Source organism: Engystomops pustulosus, chromosome 6 (assembly GCF_040894005.1).
Source record: "Engystomops pustulosus chromosome 6, aEngPut4.maternal, whole genome shotgun sequence".
In the NCBI taxonomy this organism is placed as follows: domain Eukaryota; kingdom Metazoa; phylum Chordata; class Amphibia; order Anura; family Leptodactylidae; genus Engystomops; species Engystomops pustulosus.
This window is the reverse complement of record NC_092416.1, coordinates 10664677-10683498: the sequence shown is the minus strand read 5'-3', so window position 1 is coordinate 10683498 and position 18822 is coordinate 10664677. Positions and strand designations below refer to the sequence as shown.

Genomic DNA, 18822 nt, shown 5'->3' with positions numbered 1-18822 from the left:
TTTAATACTTTCACAGAGACAAGGGAACATAATTCAAAAAAGAAGGTAAAAACAGCAAACCTAAGAAGTAAATATATAATCAGTCACTTCCATGACCCACTTGGGAGGTGTATACAGAAGGAAAGAAATGATAGAACAACTAGTGAGGATGTATATAATCTATGATATGTCATGTTAATAGTAAACAAGAAGTCATAGCTAATGCTTAGAATATTCCTTAATATAATATGGTTGTACCTTTATGTATGAATGTAACCTTTATACTCTGTATATGCTAAACTATAAATAAAAATTTATATAATAAAAAAAACAAAAAGGAACAAAAATAGGACATTATAGCATAACTGCATCCAAAATACAAATATAACAAACTATAGAATATATTAATTCTACAAATGAAGGTACAATGAATGCAAATAAGAAATACATTTTCTTTATTAAAATTATTAGAACAATATAAAACAGGGTTTGAATAAACAATTAATAAAATGGAAAGAAAGTGCCTACTGTGTGCATGAAAAAAACAGAAAAATGTATTCTAGAACTTATCAATTTATGTTATTTTTTAATTCTGTATATCCAACAGCAACACAGAGTTCAAAGAAGTAGAATTAAAAATGTCTTTTTTAAAAACAAGGATATACAGTTAAAGACACTTACAAAGTACAGAGGATAGAGCAGAATAAAGGCTTAAACCCCATGGTGTGTGGGTACCCACTATGTTACAGAGGTTGTCTCAAGTTGTCATCCCCTATCTGATCAACAGTGGGGCCTGCTCCATTTCTTTCTGCTCCATTTAAGTAAGTTCCGGAAATAACTAAAAGCAACTGAAACCTCAGCCAGGGGTTAGCTCAATTCTCAGAATCTCAGTAATGCTCCTTAATAGAATGAGGACTATAGTAACAGTATAAAAAGTAACCAACAGGTCCAACCATATGTAGATATGCAACTGTGTATAGGGTCAGTAGTTGGCGTAGATCCCGTCTTCTTTTACATTGATGTAGTCATCAGAATTCATGTCATCATTTCCATTCTAGAAAATATAAAAAGTGCAAGTGAAAGGGTCTTCAGAATTTCAAAGAGTATTCATACTTCAATTGTCAAGATTTTACCACACAAAACCTCCCCTAACCTCTTCAAGCCTTTCTAATTCCTAAATATTATATGTCTTCATCATATAACTTCTTCATTATGTTTCGTATTTGGTTTATGGCCCTCCAGTTGGATCATGTTCAAGTCAAGTTTAAGCTACCAGCAGAACATATCAGGTTACCTGCCAGTGTGAGTTCTCCCTCCAGAATGTTCTAGGAATGGGAAAGGTCCTACCCAACAATTAGTCCATTTAAAGGAAACCCACCACTTCCGATGGTGGGTATAAGCAGCAAATGTAATGCAACAGCTCAGGGTGAGCTGGTGCCGGCGCTTGCTTTCGTTATGTTTTTAAACCGATATCAAGCGTTTAAATGCACCATGCGCGCCTGAATAGGAAGTGGTCCTAGCGTAGAGTGTTGTTTTATGTCTTTGGGCTACCAGTACCATAGCATTTTAATATGGGTAGCACACGGCCATATTCAGTTAAATGGGCAATACTGTCATCCATTTGAATGGATTGTACTGTGTCAGAGCCAGACGGCTTCCTATAAAACATGTTTTTAAATAGGGTTGAGCAAGCCCTCAGATTCTCCAATCTTTTAAACCTTTTCCTAGAATTGTTGCTCATGATCTCACTACAGATCGATGGTATTACCGGTGGGTGATAACATTCAGATTTGAATCAAGGATCAAGGACTGTAAACCAAGCACACTGACATACTGGCATGTGCCCCCTCTGGCAGGATCTGCTCTTCTTTTAGCTTTTTATGCCCTTGTTTTTAAGAAAAAAGGCTTTTAAATGTATGCAAATTAACCTAAGGGGCTTCAGACTCCATTAATACCCATGGAACATGGAGCCCTTCAAGCTCATTTGCATAATTACATTTTTAAACAGGACATAAGCAGCTAAAAGAAGAAAAGATCCTGCCAGCAGGGTGCACATACTTTCATGTAAGTGTGCTTGATTTACAATCCTTGATCCTGGTTGTATATTTCCTTCAACCCCAGGATGTACTATTATGTCCTGGTGTTGCGGGGATGTAAGTAGAGAGCTCACAGGCTGAGCTCTCTCCATACACAGCGGGTGTCAGCTGTATAATACAGCTGGCACCCACCTGTTACTGCCGCTGTCAGTGCTGGCATCCATCACTACAGTTAACTGCTGTTGATAGGCGCCGCCATCTTGGATAGCTTAACACTACCCCCCCCCCTTCCCTCGTGATGTCATTGGAGGGTGGTGAGCCATTGCCATGGCAGCCTACAGTCTTATTAGAGATCATTAGTAAAATTGCTATGTAATGCAATACCGTAATATTGGATTATATAGTATAAGCAATCAGACCCTGCAGGGTTAAAGTACCGTAGAGGATCTGAAATAATAGTAAAAAAAAAATATTAAAAAATTAAAAAAGTTTAAAAAGTTTAAATCACTCCCCTTTCCCTAGAACACATATAAAAATAAATAAACAGTAAAAATCATAATCATGTTAGGTATCACCACGTCCCAAAATGCCCAATCTATCAAAATATAAAAAAGATTATTCCCGGACGTGAGCACCATAAAGGAAAATAGCGCCCAATTGTACTAATTGTCACTTTTTCGTCATGTTTCAATCCATAAATATTTAAATAAACAATAATCAAACAGTTGTATAGGCCCCAAATTGATAAAAATTAAAACGCCAGCACGTACTGTAAAAAATTACACCTTACAAAGCAAAGTGTGAAAAAGTTATTGGCCTCAGAATTTAGCAAAAGATTTGTACAAAAGATTTACACCTTTTTAAAGATTTAACATTCTTTTTGCGTTAAGATTTTTGCAGTTTAAAATAGTTTTTATGTTTTTAATAGTATAATATTACATCAGTCATGTGCATGTGGCCTTAGACTGAGAATTCTAGTCAAAACTTTCGAGTCAGGAAGCTACAAAGTTTAAGCTCCTCCTTCACAAGATCCGGTCCATCAATGTATTAACTCCCGGTTGACCATTCATTTATTGGTATGTAACGCTACATAATTTCTTCTACAGTGACTCAAGATAAGCATTAGACCTACATGATTACAAAATAGGAAGTGCTATACCTCATATGAAATATTCTTATACACATTTTCATCGCCAATACTTCCAGTATTCCTCATCATCCGATTATTGCCCCTGAGAGCTTTATCATGTTCTATGTTCTCTATTGCGTAATTGTTTGGGTTTGATGTTTTCTTTCCTTTTGATCTACAAAAAATATAATATAAATCAATTAATGTATGGAAAGTAAAACGAGTAACAAGTAAGAAATATTTCAGGCTACAATTCTTTATTAGTCCGGCTGTGTGAATTGGACCCTAGTGGTGTATTTGCCACACTCATGGTTGTGCCTGGCAAAAGTTAACTCCATCTGATTGTGAGTTTTATCTCCAAACACCTCGGGTACAGTTTCTTCTCACTATAATTTTGCGGCTCTTACTATACCCTTTGCTGGGCAAATTCCTAGCTGGCTCTATTCATACTTCTGCTGTTGTTTGCTTCTGCTACAACTCTTGATACTTGATCTTTGGCTTGTATCATTGACTATTCTTTAAAATTGCCATTCCGCCCTTGTTTGCCTTCTCGGTTGTAAACCCCGATTGTTCATTACACTTTATTGTTTTCGTCTGTCTGTTTGTCTTGTTATGTGTCTCCACTGAGATCTAGGAAGGAGATGTCCTAGTGGTTGCCCCATATCATTGGGATACGCAGAGGCAAGTAGGCAGGTGACAGTATTTTGGGGTCAGTTCAGGGCTCACTGTCCTCTCTGTCTTCCTGGAGTTCTAATCCCCATTATAACAAGGTCATAACTGGAAAAGATTGGGCCTCACTATTGTGGCAGTCGCACAATAGTATGTTGTAGCTTGCGTATATACCAGCCAATAGGATGTACAGTTATCTCCCAATCAAAATTCATTTAGCCCCCAGTGTGTATAATGTATAATTACCCATCTCAGCGTCCATTAGATAATATAATATGTATAATATTTACCTGCAGTTATCTCTGCATTTAGTGATCACAATGATAGCAGAAGCAACACCAAAAATAATTGCAAGAATTCCTCCTCCAATAAGGGCAGGCTTCATCCAGTCCACTTAAAAATAATGAAAACCGTGTAAGCTATTCCAACAGCTACTTTTTATCCTCAAAGATAGGCATAAAATTAAGTGTAAAGTCCACTTTTCCATTTTCCAGGCCATTTTCAATGTATTTTCATCGCTTACTGCTGTTACATTATGATATAATTATATTGTGCATGGAAAAATTGGATGAGATTACTGTAATAATTATATTTATAATAAATTTTTCATTATATTCTTCTATAAATAAAGGGTACCACCATCTTAAAGATTTTTTTTTTTCATATTGAAAGATTGTGTCATGGATGTCCAATACACTGGGAATTGTTCCTTTTATTTTGTTTAAGTTCATTTGCATAACCGGGAAACAAGAATTAGTTAACAATATTTAAAAGGGGGATCTAAAATAAGCCCTTTCAAAGCCGCTTTAAAAAGAAATTGGACCCAAAAATAAATTTTAGGGGGTTACAGGGGGTTACAGGGGGTTACAAATTACAGTGAAGCCTAGAAGCTTCATGTTGTGTCGAAGAGTAAGCTATATTACCATGAACTGAGAAATTGTGAGTTTCCGAGCCTTCCGTATTCTCGGCTGTGCACCACAGATCTGCAGGTGACATCACTGTACTTTCCAGACTGGACACTGTCTTATTGCCATGAGAAGATGACTTTATGGAGAACCCAGACGTCTCGGTGACATTGATACCGGTGCTGCTCCAGGTGATACTCGCTGGAGGATTGGCCATTGCCGAACACTCACAGTATATTCCACTCAGGTTCTTTCTGCAGTGAGATTCCTGGAGGATTTGCGGCTTTTCTAAAATGAAAGTTCATTAAATAAAACAATATCATAATCCAAAAAGTAACACAAAAAATTATAATGAAATAAACAATAATATAATGCAGATTCAAAGGTACGAAAGTGTGTCATTCACAGTTATGCAACTGGGGACATTTATCAGGGCTTGTATACTGGTGTTCTGATGTCCTAAAATAATCTCAATTCCTCATGAACTGCCAGGGATTTTGAATATTTTCCCTTTTCTACCTCCTACACACCAAGTGTAGAGTGGTGTAAAGGGGGCTCGGCCAGAAGCGGATTGGGCCAGCATAGGGCAGGACCACACTCAAGTCTGAGCAGTCGCTGGTGATATCACAATAGCGCAGCTGGCCATCCAGTACATCGGGAGGCTAGAGCACCGGAAGTACATGGCTCTTATGTCTTATCATATGCCAACGCACAATGATAAATGTCCCCCTATCTTTATATGTGGCCATGAAGACTGCTGACAGTGTTATGTATTGTCCCTGGAGAAATATATAACAATACCTTGGGAAATACAAGTGTAGGTGTATATCTCAGGATTGCAGCTGGACTTTGAGAACAGACTGCTTTTCTTATAGCCGCTCCACAGCTCCAACCTTTGTAAAAGCAGTAGCAGGTTTCTGTTAGAATACTGAGGCAGACACTCAAATGAGGAAGGGCTGTGGAGCCGTTTAGAAAAAAATTTGAGGAAACCCTCCCGCCAGTGTACTAGGAGAAACTACAATTACAGATAAGTAGACCCAATGGTCAAGGTTCGGGGTACGGGTTTGGCCGCCTGACCTGGACATTATCATTTCCAGATCGGTGGCCAAACACCCAATCCGGCAAATTGACGCCTTTAGCAACTAGCCATGGCTATAATTAGCCAGGGAGACACCATTGTGTGTGTCATCTCTACCTACATTTCTGTAAAATGTTATCTTGCTTATACTAACACATCTCTCTGTGGACAATACCCAACACTGGGGCACATTTACTTACCCGTTCCCTCGGAGTTCCCGAAAGTGCATTGTTCAATGACAATGAACTATGCCGCGATTCACTAAGATCGTGCGCCGGTCCGCCGGAGTTCACTTTCTTCTTCCTGGTGCATGTAAGTGCATTAGATGCGACACAATTTGAATCTTAAATATCGCGCTCAGTCCGAATTAGTCGGATCGTTCGACACCCCCACCCCATTTCTGTCGCATGAAAGCCGCTGCCACCAAAATCCGATCACGTGTGACACAATCCCCTGCTAAATCCCTGTCACAACGGCGCAAATACCGAAAATGTTGGGAAGTCTGACGGAAATGCGATCCGCGGATCCGCCCCACTGTGTGCAAACAGCTCCAGTTATCTTATTACCTATCATGCCCTGACAGATTTGTAGTTAAAGAGCACAATATAGAAATCACAATGTATGGAGGCAGCAGCATAAGGAAGTTCTTTGTTTTACTGTTTGTTGTAAAAACATTCAAACATTTTTAATTTAATTTTAAAATCCCCTAACAATGTAGATTAGAACTGGAAAACCTCATAGTGACTACTTGAAATACATAATTACTGGTCTTGCTGTACTGGATAAGGAGTATTCTCCTGACAGAAGGATCCCAACTAATCCCCATTGGGCTCCAATAACGATTAGAGATGAGCGAGCACTAAAATGCTCGGGTGCTCGTTATTCGAGACGAACTTTTCCCGATGCTCGAGTGCTCGTCTCGAATAACGAGCCCCATTGAAGTCAATGGGAGACTCGAGCATTTTTCAAGGGGACCAAGGCTCTGCACAGGGAAGCTTGGCCAAACACCTGGGAACCTCAGAAAAGGATGGAAACACCACGGAAATGGACAGGAAACAGCAGGGGCAGCATGCATGGATGCCTCTGAGGCTGCTTAATCGCACCATTATGCCAAAATTATGGGCAACAGCATGGCCATGACAGAGTGACAGAATGAAGCTAGATAGCATATAAAACATGCAATAATTGACCCTGACACTATAGGGGATGGCATGCAGATGCAGCGGCAGCAGGCTAGAGAGTGTCATGGCGACATACCCTAAATGGACTCAGGCTTCAAACCAATGGGTGGCAGAGAGGAACCAAAGGAGGTGAGCAAGAAGCGCTCAAATAATATCGGTACATGATAAAAGTTTGCCAGTATATTTTGTGGATTACACAGCAGGGTGGCGACAAAGTTAACAAGTTTGATGTGGAAGCCATGAAAACAACCCAAAATTCTGCCTGACAAAGCTCGTTTGATAAGGGGACCATGTATGGAGGCAGTGAACTAGTAGTAGATTAAAGGTGCTGCAGTTAAAACTATGTTAGTTGGATCTTGGCATGGAGCTGGCGCTCCGCTGCCAGGCGAGCTTTCGCCAATCCAAGCCCCTGTCTCTAGGCTACTCCCCAAACAGCACTTCTAAGAACCTTTTGTCTAAGAACAAGTGTAGTAGCGTTCTTATAAGTTTGGGATATGGCGGGTGAGGGGAATGTAAACAGATGCGCAAGAAGCGCTGAAATAATATCGGTAAATGATAAAAGTTTGCCAGTATATTTTGGGGATTACACAGCAGGGTGGCGACAAAGTTAACAAGTTTGATGTGGAATGCCCTGTAATAGCTCTTGGGCGGTGTGCCTTTTATCGCCTAGGCTCAGCAGTTTGAGCACCGCCTGCTGTCGCTTAGCGACGGCACTGCTGCTGTGCCTAGAGCTACCGACTGATGGCGCCATGGCCACGGATGGTAATTCGGAGGAGGAGGAGGTGGAGGAGGGGTGGGAGGAGGAGGAGGTATAGTAGGCCTTTGAGACCTGGACCGAGGTAGGCCCCGCAATCCTCGGCGTCGGCAGTATATGACCAGCCCCAGGGTCAGACTCGGTCCCAGCCTGCACCAAGTTAAGTGTAGTAGCGTTCTTATAAGTTTGGGATATGGCGGGTGAGGGGAATGTAAACAGATGCGCAAGAAGCGCTGAAATAATATCCCTAAATGGTAAAAGTTTGCCAGTATATTTTGTGGATAACACAGCAGGGTGGCGACAAAGTTAACAACTTTGATGTGGAATCCATGAAAACAACCCAAATTTCTGCCTGACACACCTCGTTTGATAAGGGGACGATGTATGGACGACTTTTGGAGGTAGCAATGGAGACAACGTGTGGACGCTGCTATGGAGACAATTTAATTTGGATAGTGCCTGTATGTGGCAGTCCAAAAAAGTTTTCAAACCAGAGGAGCAGGTAGGTGGCCCTCCAGAAAAATGGAATAGATTGAGTGCCTGTATGTGGCAGTCCAAAAAAGTTTTCAAACCAGAGGAGCAGGTAGGTGGCCCTCCAGAAAAATGAAATAGATTGAGTGCCTGTATGTGGCAGTCCAAAAAAGTTTTCAAACCAGAGGAGCAGGTAGGTGGCCCTCCAGAAAAATGAAATAGATTGAGTGCCTGTATGTGGCAGTCCAAAAAAGTTTTCAAACCAGAGGAGCAGGTAGGTGGCCCTCCAGAAAAATTGAATAGATTGAGTGCCTGTATGTGGCACTCCCAAAAATTGTTTAAAACAGAGGACCGGGTAGGTGGCCCTCCAGAAAAATTAAATGCATAAAGTACTATAGCTAGAGCCAGTGGGCCCTGTCAAAAAATAGCCAGTTTCCTCTGCTTTAGTGTACAAAGAGGAGGAGAAGGAGGAAAATGAGGAGGAGGAGGAGTGCATAAATTATTCAGGTTGAGCTTCCTTCACCTGGTGGAGATTGGAAATTATGAGAAATCCAGGCTTTATTCATCTTAATAAGCATCAGCCTGTCAGCGCTGTCAGTCGACAGGCGTGTACGCTTATCGGTGATGATGCCACCAGCTGCACTGAAAACCCGCTCGGACAAGACGCTAGCGGCAGGGCAGGCAAGAACCTCCAAGGCGTACAGCGCCAGTTCGTGCCACATGTCCAGCTTTGAAACCCAGTAGTTGTAGGGAGCTGTGTGATCATTTAGGACGATGGTATGGTCAGCTACGTACTCCCTCACCATCTTTCTGTAAAGATCAGCCCTACTCTGCCGAGACTGGGGACAGGTGACAGTGTCTTGCTGGGGTGACATAAAGCTGGCAAAAGCCTTGTAAAGCGTACCCTTGCCAGTGCTGGACAAGCTGCCCGCTCGCCTACTCTCCCTCGCTACTTGTCCCGCAGAACTACGCACTCTGCCGCTAGCGCTGTCAGAAGGGAAATACTGTTTCAGCTTGTGCACCAGGGCCTGCTGGTATTCATGCATTCTCACACTCCTTTCCTCTCCAGGGATGAGAGTGGAAAGATTTTGCTTGTACCGTGGGTCCAGGAGAGTGAATACCCAGTAATCGGTGCTGGAATAAATTCTTTGAACGCGAGGGTCACGGGATAGGCAGCCTAGCATGAAATCTGCCATATGCGCCAGAGTCCCAACTCTCAAGAATTCACTCCCCTCACTGGCCTGACTGTCCATCTCCTCCTCCTCCAACTCCTCTTCTTCTGCCCATACACGCTGAACAGTGAAGGTCTGAGCAATGCTCCCCGCTTGTGTCTCGCCAACATTCTCCTCCTCTTCCTCCTCCACCTCCTCCGATATGCGCTGAGAAACAGACCTGAGGGTGCTTTGGCTATCAACAAGGGAATCTTCTTGCCCCGTCTCTTGTGACGAGCGCAAAGCTTCCGACTTCATGCTGATCAGAGAGTTTTTCAACAGGCCAACCAGCGGGATGGTGAGGCTGATGATGGCGGCATCGCCACTGACCATCTGTGTTGACTCCTCAAAGTTACTCAGCACCTGACAGATATCAGACATCCACGTCCACTCCTCATTGTAGACTTGAGGAAGCTGACTGACCTGACTACCAGTTCTGGTGGAAGTTGACATCTGGCAGTCTACAATCGCTCTGCGCTGCTGGTAAACTCTGGATAACATGGTTAATGTTGAATTCCACCTCGTGGGCACGTCGCACAACAGTCGGTGAGCGGGCAGTTGGAGGCGGCGCTGCGCTGCCCTGAGAGTGGCAGCATCTGTGCTGGACTTCCTGAAATGCGCACAGATGCGGCACACCTTCGTGAGCAAATCAGACAGATTGGGGTATGTCTTGAGGAAACGCTGAACTATGAGATTTAACACATGGGCCAGGCATGGCACATGTGTCAGTCTGCCGAGTTGCAGAGCCGCCACCAGGTTACGGCCGTTGTCACACACAACCATGCCTGGCTTCAGGTTCAGCGGTGCCAGCCACAGATCAGTCTGCGCCGTGATGCCCTGTAATAGTTCTTGGGCGGTGTGCCTTTTATCGCCTAGGCTCAGCAGTTTGAGCACCGCCTGCTGTCGCTTAGCGACGGCACTGCTGCTGTGCCTAGAGCTAGCGACTGATGGCGCCATGCCCACGGATGGTAGTTCGGAGGAGGAGGTGGAGGAGGGGTGGGAGGAGGAGGAGGCATAGTAGGCCTGAAAGACCTGGACCGAGGTAGGCCCCGCAATCCTCGGCGTCGGCAGTATATGACCAGCCGCAGGGTCAGACTCGGTCCCAGCCTCCACCAAGTTAACCCAATGTGCCGTCAGCGATATATAGTGGCCCTGCCCGGCAGCACTCGTCCACGTGTCCGTGGTCAGGTGGACCTTGTCAGAAACGGCGTTGGTCAGGGCACGGATGATGTTGTCTGACACGTGCTGGTGCAGGGCTGGGACGGCACATCGGGAAAAGTAGTGGCGGCTGGGGACCGAATACCGAGGGGCGGCCGCCGCCATGAGGTTGCGAAAGGCCTCGGTCTCTACTAGCCTATAGGGCAGCATCTCCAGGCTAAGCAATCTGGAGATGTGGACATTAAGGGCTTGGGCGTGCAGGTGGGTTGCACTATATTTTCTTTTCCGCTCCAGCGTCTGGGGTATGGAGAGCTGAACGCTGGTGGATGCTGTGGAGGATCGTGGAGGCGACGATGGGGTTTTTGTGCCAGGGTCCTGGGCAGGGGGCTGACTATCAGCTGACACAGGGGAAGGAGCAGTGGTGTGCACGGCCGGAGGTGAACGGGCTTGGTGCCACTGATTCGGGTGTTTAGCATTCATATGCCTGCGCATACTGGTGGTAGTTAAGCTAGTAGTGGTGGAACCCCTGCTGATCCTGGTTTGGCAAAGGTTGCACACCACAGTCCGTGGGTCATCCGGTGTTTCCTTAAAGAACCTCCAGACTTCTGAAAATCTAGCCCTCGCCGCGGGAGCCCTCGCCACGGGAGCTTCACTACGTGACACAGGCGCTGATGCACCTGCTCTGGCCCTGCCTCTCCGTCTGGCCCCACCACTGCCTCTTCCAACCTGTTCTGGTCGAGGACTCTCCTCCGTCTCAGAAGCACTGTGTTCACCCGGCCTCTCAACCCAGCTTGGGTCTGTCACCTCATCATCCTCCAATCCCTCAGTCTGCTCCCCCCTCGGACTTCCTGCCCTGACAACAACTTCACCACTGTCTGACAACCGTGTCTCCTCATCGTCGGACACCTCTTTACACACTTCTTCCACTACGTCAAGAAGGTCATCATCACCCACAGACTGCGACTGGTGGAAAACCTGGGCATCGGAAAATTGCTCAGCAGCAACTGGACAAGTGGTTTGTGACTGTGGGAAGGGTCCAGAAACAGTTCCTCAGAGTATGCCGGTTCAAATGGCAAATTTTCCTGGGAGGGGGCAGACTGGGGGGGAGGAGGCTGAGGTGCAGGAGCTGGAGGAGTGCCGATTTCGGTGACATGGGTGGACTGCGTGGAAGACTGACTGGTGGACAAATTGCTCGAAGCATTGTCGGCAATCCACGACATCACCTGTTCGCACTGTTCTGGCCTCAACAGTGCTCTACCACGAGTCCCAGTAACTTCAGACATGAACCTAGGGAGTGTAGCTCTGCGGCGTTCCCCTGCTCCCTCATCAGCAGGTGGTGTCTCACCCCGCCCAGGACCACGGCCTCTGACCCCTGCAGTAGTTGGACTCCCACGTCCCCGCCCTCGTCCTCTTCCCCTAGCCCTCGGGTTAAACATTTTGAAAATGAAAGTTATAACTTTAATTTTTTTTTTACTTTTTTTTGTGTTTTATTTTTTTTTGTGTGTTTTTTAGTTTTTAAAACCAAACGATGCTATCCTATTGCTATGGCTATTTTCTAGCCAAGTATGAAAGCACACTGCTATGCCAGATGAGATGACGCTGAGTTATGAAAAAATAAACGTAAAATAAAAAAGGAAATGGCAGACTGTGCCTAATTGAAATCCAACCCCTAATAAATTTTCCCACTTCGGTCTTTGCGATGGATATGTGCGTCACTAAGCGCTAAACACAGCGGTCGCAAGTCTCACTACAAATTCCTCACAATTTGCTAGTAGATGCACTGCAGCAAGGACAGCCACCAGCAGATCAACCAGAAATAAAATATATAACGCTATTGTAGGTGTAAGTAAGCCGTTTGGATTCTCCTATGGCTATTTTCTAGCCAAGTATGAAAGCACACTACTATGCCAGATGAGATGACGCTGAGTTATGAAAAAATAAACGTAAAATAAAAAGTAAATGGCAGACTGTGCCTAATTGAAATCCAACCCCTAATAAATTTTCCCACTTTGGTGTTTGAGGTGGATATGTGTGTCACTAACAGCTAAACACAACGGTAGCAAGTCCCCCTGCAAATTCCTCACAATATGGTACTAGCTGCACTACTAGTGCCAGCAAGCCCAGCCACAAGCAAATAAAAAAAAAAAAGTATAACGTTATTGTAGCCCTAAGAAGGGCTGTTGGGTTCTTGTAGAATCACTCCTGCCTAACACTATTCTAATAGAACACCCTAACGCTTTCCCTGACCAGCAGCAGCTCTCTCCCTAGCGGCATCCAGACACAGAATGATCCGAGCAGCGCAGGCAGGGGCTAGTCTATTCCAGGATCACCTGATCAGGCCAGCCAACCACTGCTATCGACGTGTAAGGGTACCACGTCATGCTGGGTGGAGTGCAGAGTCTCCTGACTTGTGATTGGCTCTGTTTCTGGCCGCCAAAAAGCAAAACGGCGGGAGCTGCCATTTTCTCGAGCGGGCGAAGTATTCGTCCGAGCAACGAGCAGTTTCGAGTACGCTAATGCTCGAACGAGCATCAAGCTCGGACGAGCATGTTCGCTCATCTCTAGTAACGATCAATGGGAAGCAGCTAATGGGGAGAGGGTAAACCATGATACGGGCTCCAGTTGCACATAGGGCTGCCCTTGGCCACAGGATGTCACTGGGCCCAGGTAGTAATACCACATATGGCTGAGAGCTATGAGTTTCAGCCCGAGAAATCCCAAGGAACAGCAGGAGAAAAGGCTCAACTGGAGCGTAGGACAAATAACTATTTATGGACCATTGCAGGATTTTAGTAGATTTTGCCGGGAACCTCCACTCACACTCCTGTCGTGCTGCTTTCAGAGATGACCCCTGTGGCTTTTCTAGAGTTATTGAACATTAAATAATATATCATAGATGAGCCACTACACTAAGAATGGTGCAGTCTGCCTCCTGTTCTATTCTCTGTTTATCAGTTGATAAGAGCAGCAGAAATGTGGGGGAGCTGGACATTAGATTCACATAACATCATTGGTACATGGTGACCACATATTACCATAGACTGGAAGATTCTGGGACACTGAGCCTTCCATGTTCTCAGCTGTACACCAAAGATCTCCAGGTGACATCGCTGCTCCTTCCAGCCTGGACATTGCCTTGTAGCCAGAAGATGAATTTATAGAGAATCCAGACGTCTCGGTGACATTGATACCGGTGCTGTTCCAGCTGATACTTGCTGGAGGATGGGCCATTGCCGTACACTCGCAGTATATTGCACTCCCGTTCTTTTTACATTTAGACTCCTTGAGAATTTCTGGCTTATCTAAAATAGTAAGAAATTAGTCAGTGGATTTAGAAGAAGCATAAAATAAATAATAATAATAATAATGAAGTAATAATCATCATGGTGATGGATGTGTATAACAACAACATGATGCTTCATCTGTTCACAAGGAAAAATCACATGAGTAAAAGTTTTGACAATTTTTGGGGCATTCCCTTTAGAGTGGAATAGACAAACGTGAGCGACCATAAAGAAACTATTCCAATTATTGTTGGACTGTTGCCCACCAATGGTGATAGCGTTGAATCCATTCATCCATAAATCCATGAATCCATCCCTCCATTCACAAAGGTCTGGTTAAATGTCTATATTAAATGACCAAAAAGACTAATAATCCATGATATTTGTGGATTATCCTACAAGCAATATCCCCTGGTCTCAACGGAGGAGCCTCTAGTACTCTGGTGGGCCAGTCTGATCCTGATTACAATAGCCTCTGTTCAGGTGCTGATTTTAACTACCTAACCCTAACCTACATAGGAGAGAAACTTGGTGTTTGCTCTCATCTCCTTCAAGAAGAGCATATAATGAGGACATCTCGGGACAAGTTCTAGATCTAGATCTTTATGATATCTTCTATGCTCCATTAGAGTGCAATGAATTTTCAACATACATTAAATTACAAATCTTACAGCTGATACTTAAATTGGCTTTCATGACTTGTGACTTGACTCCTGAAGAGTAGCTCGCGTGGCAGCCAATGGACATCCCATCATGATTTCTGGACACATTAAATGTTTGCTTGGATTCCACCTTCCACACTCCATCACCTTCGTAGCTGCGTGTAACAATAACTTGTCCTTCTTGAGAAGACCACACCAAAACTGCAACATCAGCCGAACATGTGTAGTGGGTAGAACATGACAGAGAAACTTTGGTTGCCTCTGGGATGGTCTGAGATGGAAACACTAATGTGGGACATGAAGGGTTTTCTGAATTCAATTAAACAAAGAAAGATAGTAGTTAATGGTTTGATTGTTTCCATAAATAATCTAAACATAAAACATTAAATGAGATTAGCATGTAGAATTAAGTCATCATGGGCCTTAGTGGAGGTCAGCTTATGGAGATTTAAAGTTAGTTAATATTATATTTTGTTTTTATACGTTTCGTCCAAAATGCCCTCTGAAAAAGAAGCTCCAGGGGCAAATCTGAGGGTAGTTTCCACTTTGGACATTAATGGTAATGCCACAACATATAAGTTAATGCTTAAAATATGTTTGGTTCACCTGAGAACCTGTTTTATTACTTTCTCTAGATAGACAATCTGACAATAGATGACATAACAGGTTATCTCCTCCCCCTCCCTGTACAATGGCCTCTATATAGATAACACCCATCATTACATCACTACTGACAATACATGATGTCACAGATTATCCCCTCCCCCTCCCTGTACAATGACCTCTATATAGATAACACTGACCCATTATTACATCACTACTGACAATAGATGATATCACAGCTTATCCCCTCCCCCTCCCTGTACAATGACCTCTATATAGATAACACTGACCCATTATTACATCACTACTGACAATAGATGATGTCACAGCTTATCTCCTCCCCCTCCCTGTACAATGACCTCTATATAGATAACACTGACTCATTATTACATCACTACTGACAATAGATGATGTCACAGCTTATCTCCTCCCCCTCCCTGTACAATGACCTCTATATAGATAACACTGACCCATTATTACATCACTACTGACAATAGATGATGTCACAGCTTATCTCCTCCCCCTCCCTGTACAATGACCTCTATATAGATAACACTGACTCATCATTACATCACTACTGACAATAGATGATGTCACAGCTTATCTCCTCCCCCTCCCTTTACAATGACTACTATATAGATAACACTGACCGATCATTACATCACTACTGACAATAGATGATGTCACAGCTTATCTTCACCCCCTCCCTTTACAATGATCTCTTTATAGATAACACTGACCCATCATTACATCACTACTGACAATAGATGATGTCACAGCTTATCTCCTCCCCCTCCCTGTACAATGACCTCTATATAGATAACACTGACCCATCATTACATCACTACTGACAATAGATGATGTCACAGCTTATCAAGTTCTTTTTTGAAATTTATATTGGTGACTTATCATGAAGGATTGATCACTTAGGTCAATTCAAATTCTAGAGCAATAAATTAGGTTCAGATAAGAGATTCTTACAGAAGGCTAAACCTAATAACCCGTCTATAGTGGAGCACCCCAGTAAAATAATTCTACAATTCACTTACCTAGTACATTTAATGTGACAGTAGGTGAGTATGAAAACTTAAAATGTTTCATCTCTACTCGGAAATAGTAGATCTTCGGGTCTTCAGGCTGCACATTGTGTATTATTAAGGAGCAGTTCCCTGTGCCAAGATCCCCTATAAAGTGGGGATTATCCTCAGGTTTTGTGCTACTAAGAAATTTTATATGTCCCTTGAGCTTATCAATGGCGGCATACCATATCCCCGAAATCTCCCCACTCGATAACTTAGGATTGGGATAGGTGTAACTGCAGGGGATAACCACACAGGAATCTTTTATTGTTGAAATACTCTTAGGAATTGTAAGGTGATTCTGATCTGCAGTGCAGAGGAGGCCTAGAGAGAGGAAATATATATCCAATATCAACAACTTAAAAAAAATTATAAATGTAGCTTTTTTTAAAATTTTAGATCAGTTATAGTTTACTGAACTAGGAATTGCTGTCCTCAAAAAACAGAGCCCTTCCTGTCTACAAGTCATATATAGTAGAGCAGTGCATTCACGGTTTCATGGAGTTTCAATATCAGACAGTCTCAAGAAGAAATGGAAGTCATCCTTTTTTAATTTTTTTTTTTATTACCGTATATACTCGAGTATAAGCCGACCCGAGTATAAGCCGAAACCCCTAATTTCAACACAAAAAACTGGGAAAACCTATTGACTCGAGTATAAGCCGAGGGTGGGAAATGCATTGGTTACAGCCTCCCAGTATATAGTCTGCCAGCCCCTGTAGCATACAGCCTGCTCAGCCCCTGTAGCATACAGCCTGCCCAGCCCCTGTAGTAGGAAAAAAAATAACACTGTACTCATTTTTCCGACGTCCCCCATAGGTCCTCTTCTGTCTCAGACTGTCTCAGACAGAAGAGGACCTACAGGTGATGTCAGAAAGGTGAGTTTTGACTTTATTTTTTAGTTGACTCGAGTATAAGCCGAATTAGGGTTTTTGAGCACAAATTTTGTGTTGAAAAACTAGGCTTATACTCGAGTATATAAGGTACTTTGTTTTGTGAAGCAGAGGTGTATCCGATGTGGTGGTCATTGCTTTTGTCACTGAGCATTTCCAAATATCTTTAGGTAGAGTTGTTTTTTTGTACAATTTCATGTCTATCAGGCCAGTTTTTGTCATAACATCCGTGGAAAAAGTCATAATTCCTGGCACACTTCCAGGAATTGTGACTTTTTGTGGGTTTATCGCACCACTCTTCTGACATGTATGTGTGGTGGGGGGAGGAATAAGGTGCAGTTTGCTTTCCATAACGAATGGGACCTCTTAGTAAATCAAGAACAAAATTCCTCCTCTGAAAGTAATATTAAAAGAGCTGTCTAGGAAAAAAATATACCTAATATACTTACCTCTTTCCTCTGCACTCTTGTTCACCCACGGCGCCTCCCATCATTCCCGGGCTTCTGTTGGTGTACAGAGGCCACTGGTGCCAGTCTGACCATGGCCAGGCCCCTGTTGCAGTATTATTTTCAGGCTCTAGCAGATGTTCTGCAGTGTCCCGGATGGCACCTTCGGCCTCTGTAAACATCGGCCTGGCAGTGACAGGTGGTGCCGTGGGTAAATGGGAGTGCAGAGAGAGGTAGTTACAAGAGATGTATTATATTCCTAGATCTAGAAGCCTCATACAATATAATTAACAACCCTTTGTATTGTGGCTTATCAACAATGCCCCTTCTAGTGATGAAAATTGCCCAATTTTGATCACGGTCCCAATACAGCTATCGGTATGGTCTTTATATTTGTTGTTTATAAAAGCAGGACCATGAACAATGTATTCATATTCCAGGATTGTAGCAGGACTTGGTGCACTGGGGGCGTGTCCACACTGTTCGCCCCTCTGCCTTTAGATCGAATACTACAGCAATCACCCAGAACAGTTGGGAAAGGCTAGGAAGCACTTCTATCGAGACATTAACAACACAGCATTGTAAGGACATATTCCTCGTGTACCAAGTCCAGATACAGTCTTGGAACCTCAATCCAATTTTCTATGTATTTGCATGGTCGGTTAAAGGGATTGTCCAACTGTTGGGTCCCAAGTGGTCTCAAGTAAAACGATAAGTGTGTCGTGTTTGCACTATGAACAATTGTTAGAAAAAAATTATTTTCTTTAGACATTTGTGACCTACAGTAAAATGTAAATATGGGAAAAGATATAATTATGGGGCAGCTCTGCCAAAACGGCAAATCTGATTCAATTTACACGGACACATTACAAGCCTCAACATTGCAGAATATTTTCCTACCACCCCCTTTCCCGCCCATTCAGATAAGATAGAGGGTTTTGTCTCTCTTTGGGTAAGTAAAATCCAGAAGACTTGTTACCTTTCAGCAAGAATAGAATGAATAACGTAGTTTTCTGATCCATTGATGAACTATGGAGAAAACAAAGAAACATGAAGAACACATAGAGAACAGTAAGGAAATATACAGTCGGGGTTATGTACTAAGGGCCCGATTCGCGTTTTCCTGACGTGTTACCCGAATATTTCCGATTTGCGCCGATTTTCCCTGTATTGCCCTGGGATTTTGGCGCACGCGATCGGATTGTGGCGCATGGGCGCCGGCATGCACGCGACGGAAATCAGGGGGCGTGGCCGAACGATAACCCGACGGATTCGGAGAAACCG

The 18822-nt window shown here is 43.6% G+C and overlaps 1 protein-coding gene across 1 annotated transcript; it reads right to left on the bottom strand.

Moving 5' to 3' along the window:
- Positions 1-755: 755 nt before the first annotated feature.
- On the bottom strand, positions 756-18564 carry LOC140065374 (myelin-associated glycoprotein-like). Its single transcript, XM_072112970.1, has 8 exons — positions 18518-18564; positions 16170-16523; positions 14527-14826; positions 13607-13873; positions 4737-5006; positions 4104-4206; positions 3175-3319; positions 756-1033 (listed from the first exon to the last, which is right to left on the bottom strand). Exons 1-8 carry the CDS (start codon positions 18558-18560, stop codon positions 962-964), a joined length of 1554 nt encoding a protein of 517 aa, XP_071969071.1. The 5' UTR covers positions 18561-18564; the 3' UTR covers positions 756-961.
- Between the last annotated feature and the right edge of the window lie 258 nt (positions 18565-18822).

What these genes read in the sequence shown, in the direction of transcription:
- LOC140065374 (XM_072112970.1), bottom strand. Translation starts at nt 18,560, where the DNA reads ATGGATCAGAAAACTACGTTATTCATTCTATTCTTGCTGAAAG. An exon ending in TGTCACATTAAATGTACTAG is followed by an intron (nt 14,827 to 16,169) that starts GTAAGTGAATTG and finishes AATTGAATTCAG; the next exon opens with AAAACCCTTCATGTCCCACA. An exon ending in CCAGAATCTTCCAGTCTATG is followed by an intron (nt 5,007 to 13,606) that starts GTAATATGTGGT and finishes CTTTCATTTTAG; the next exon opens with AAAAGCCGCAAATCCTCCAG.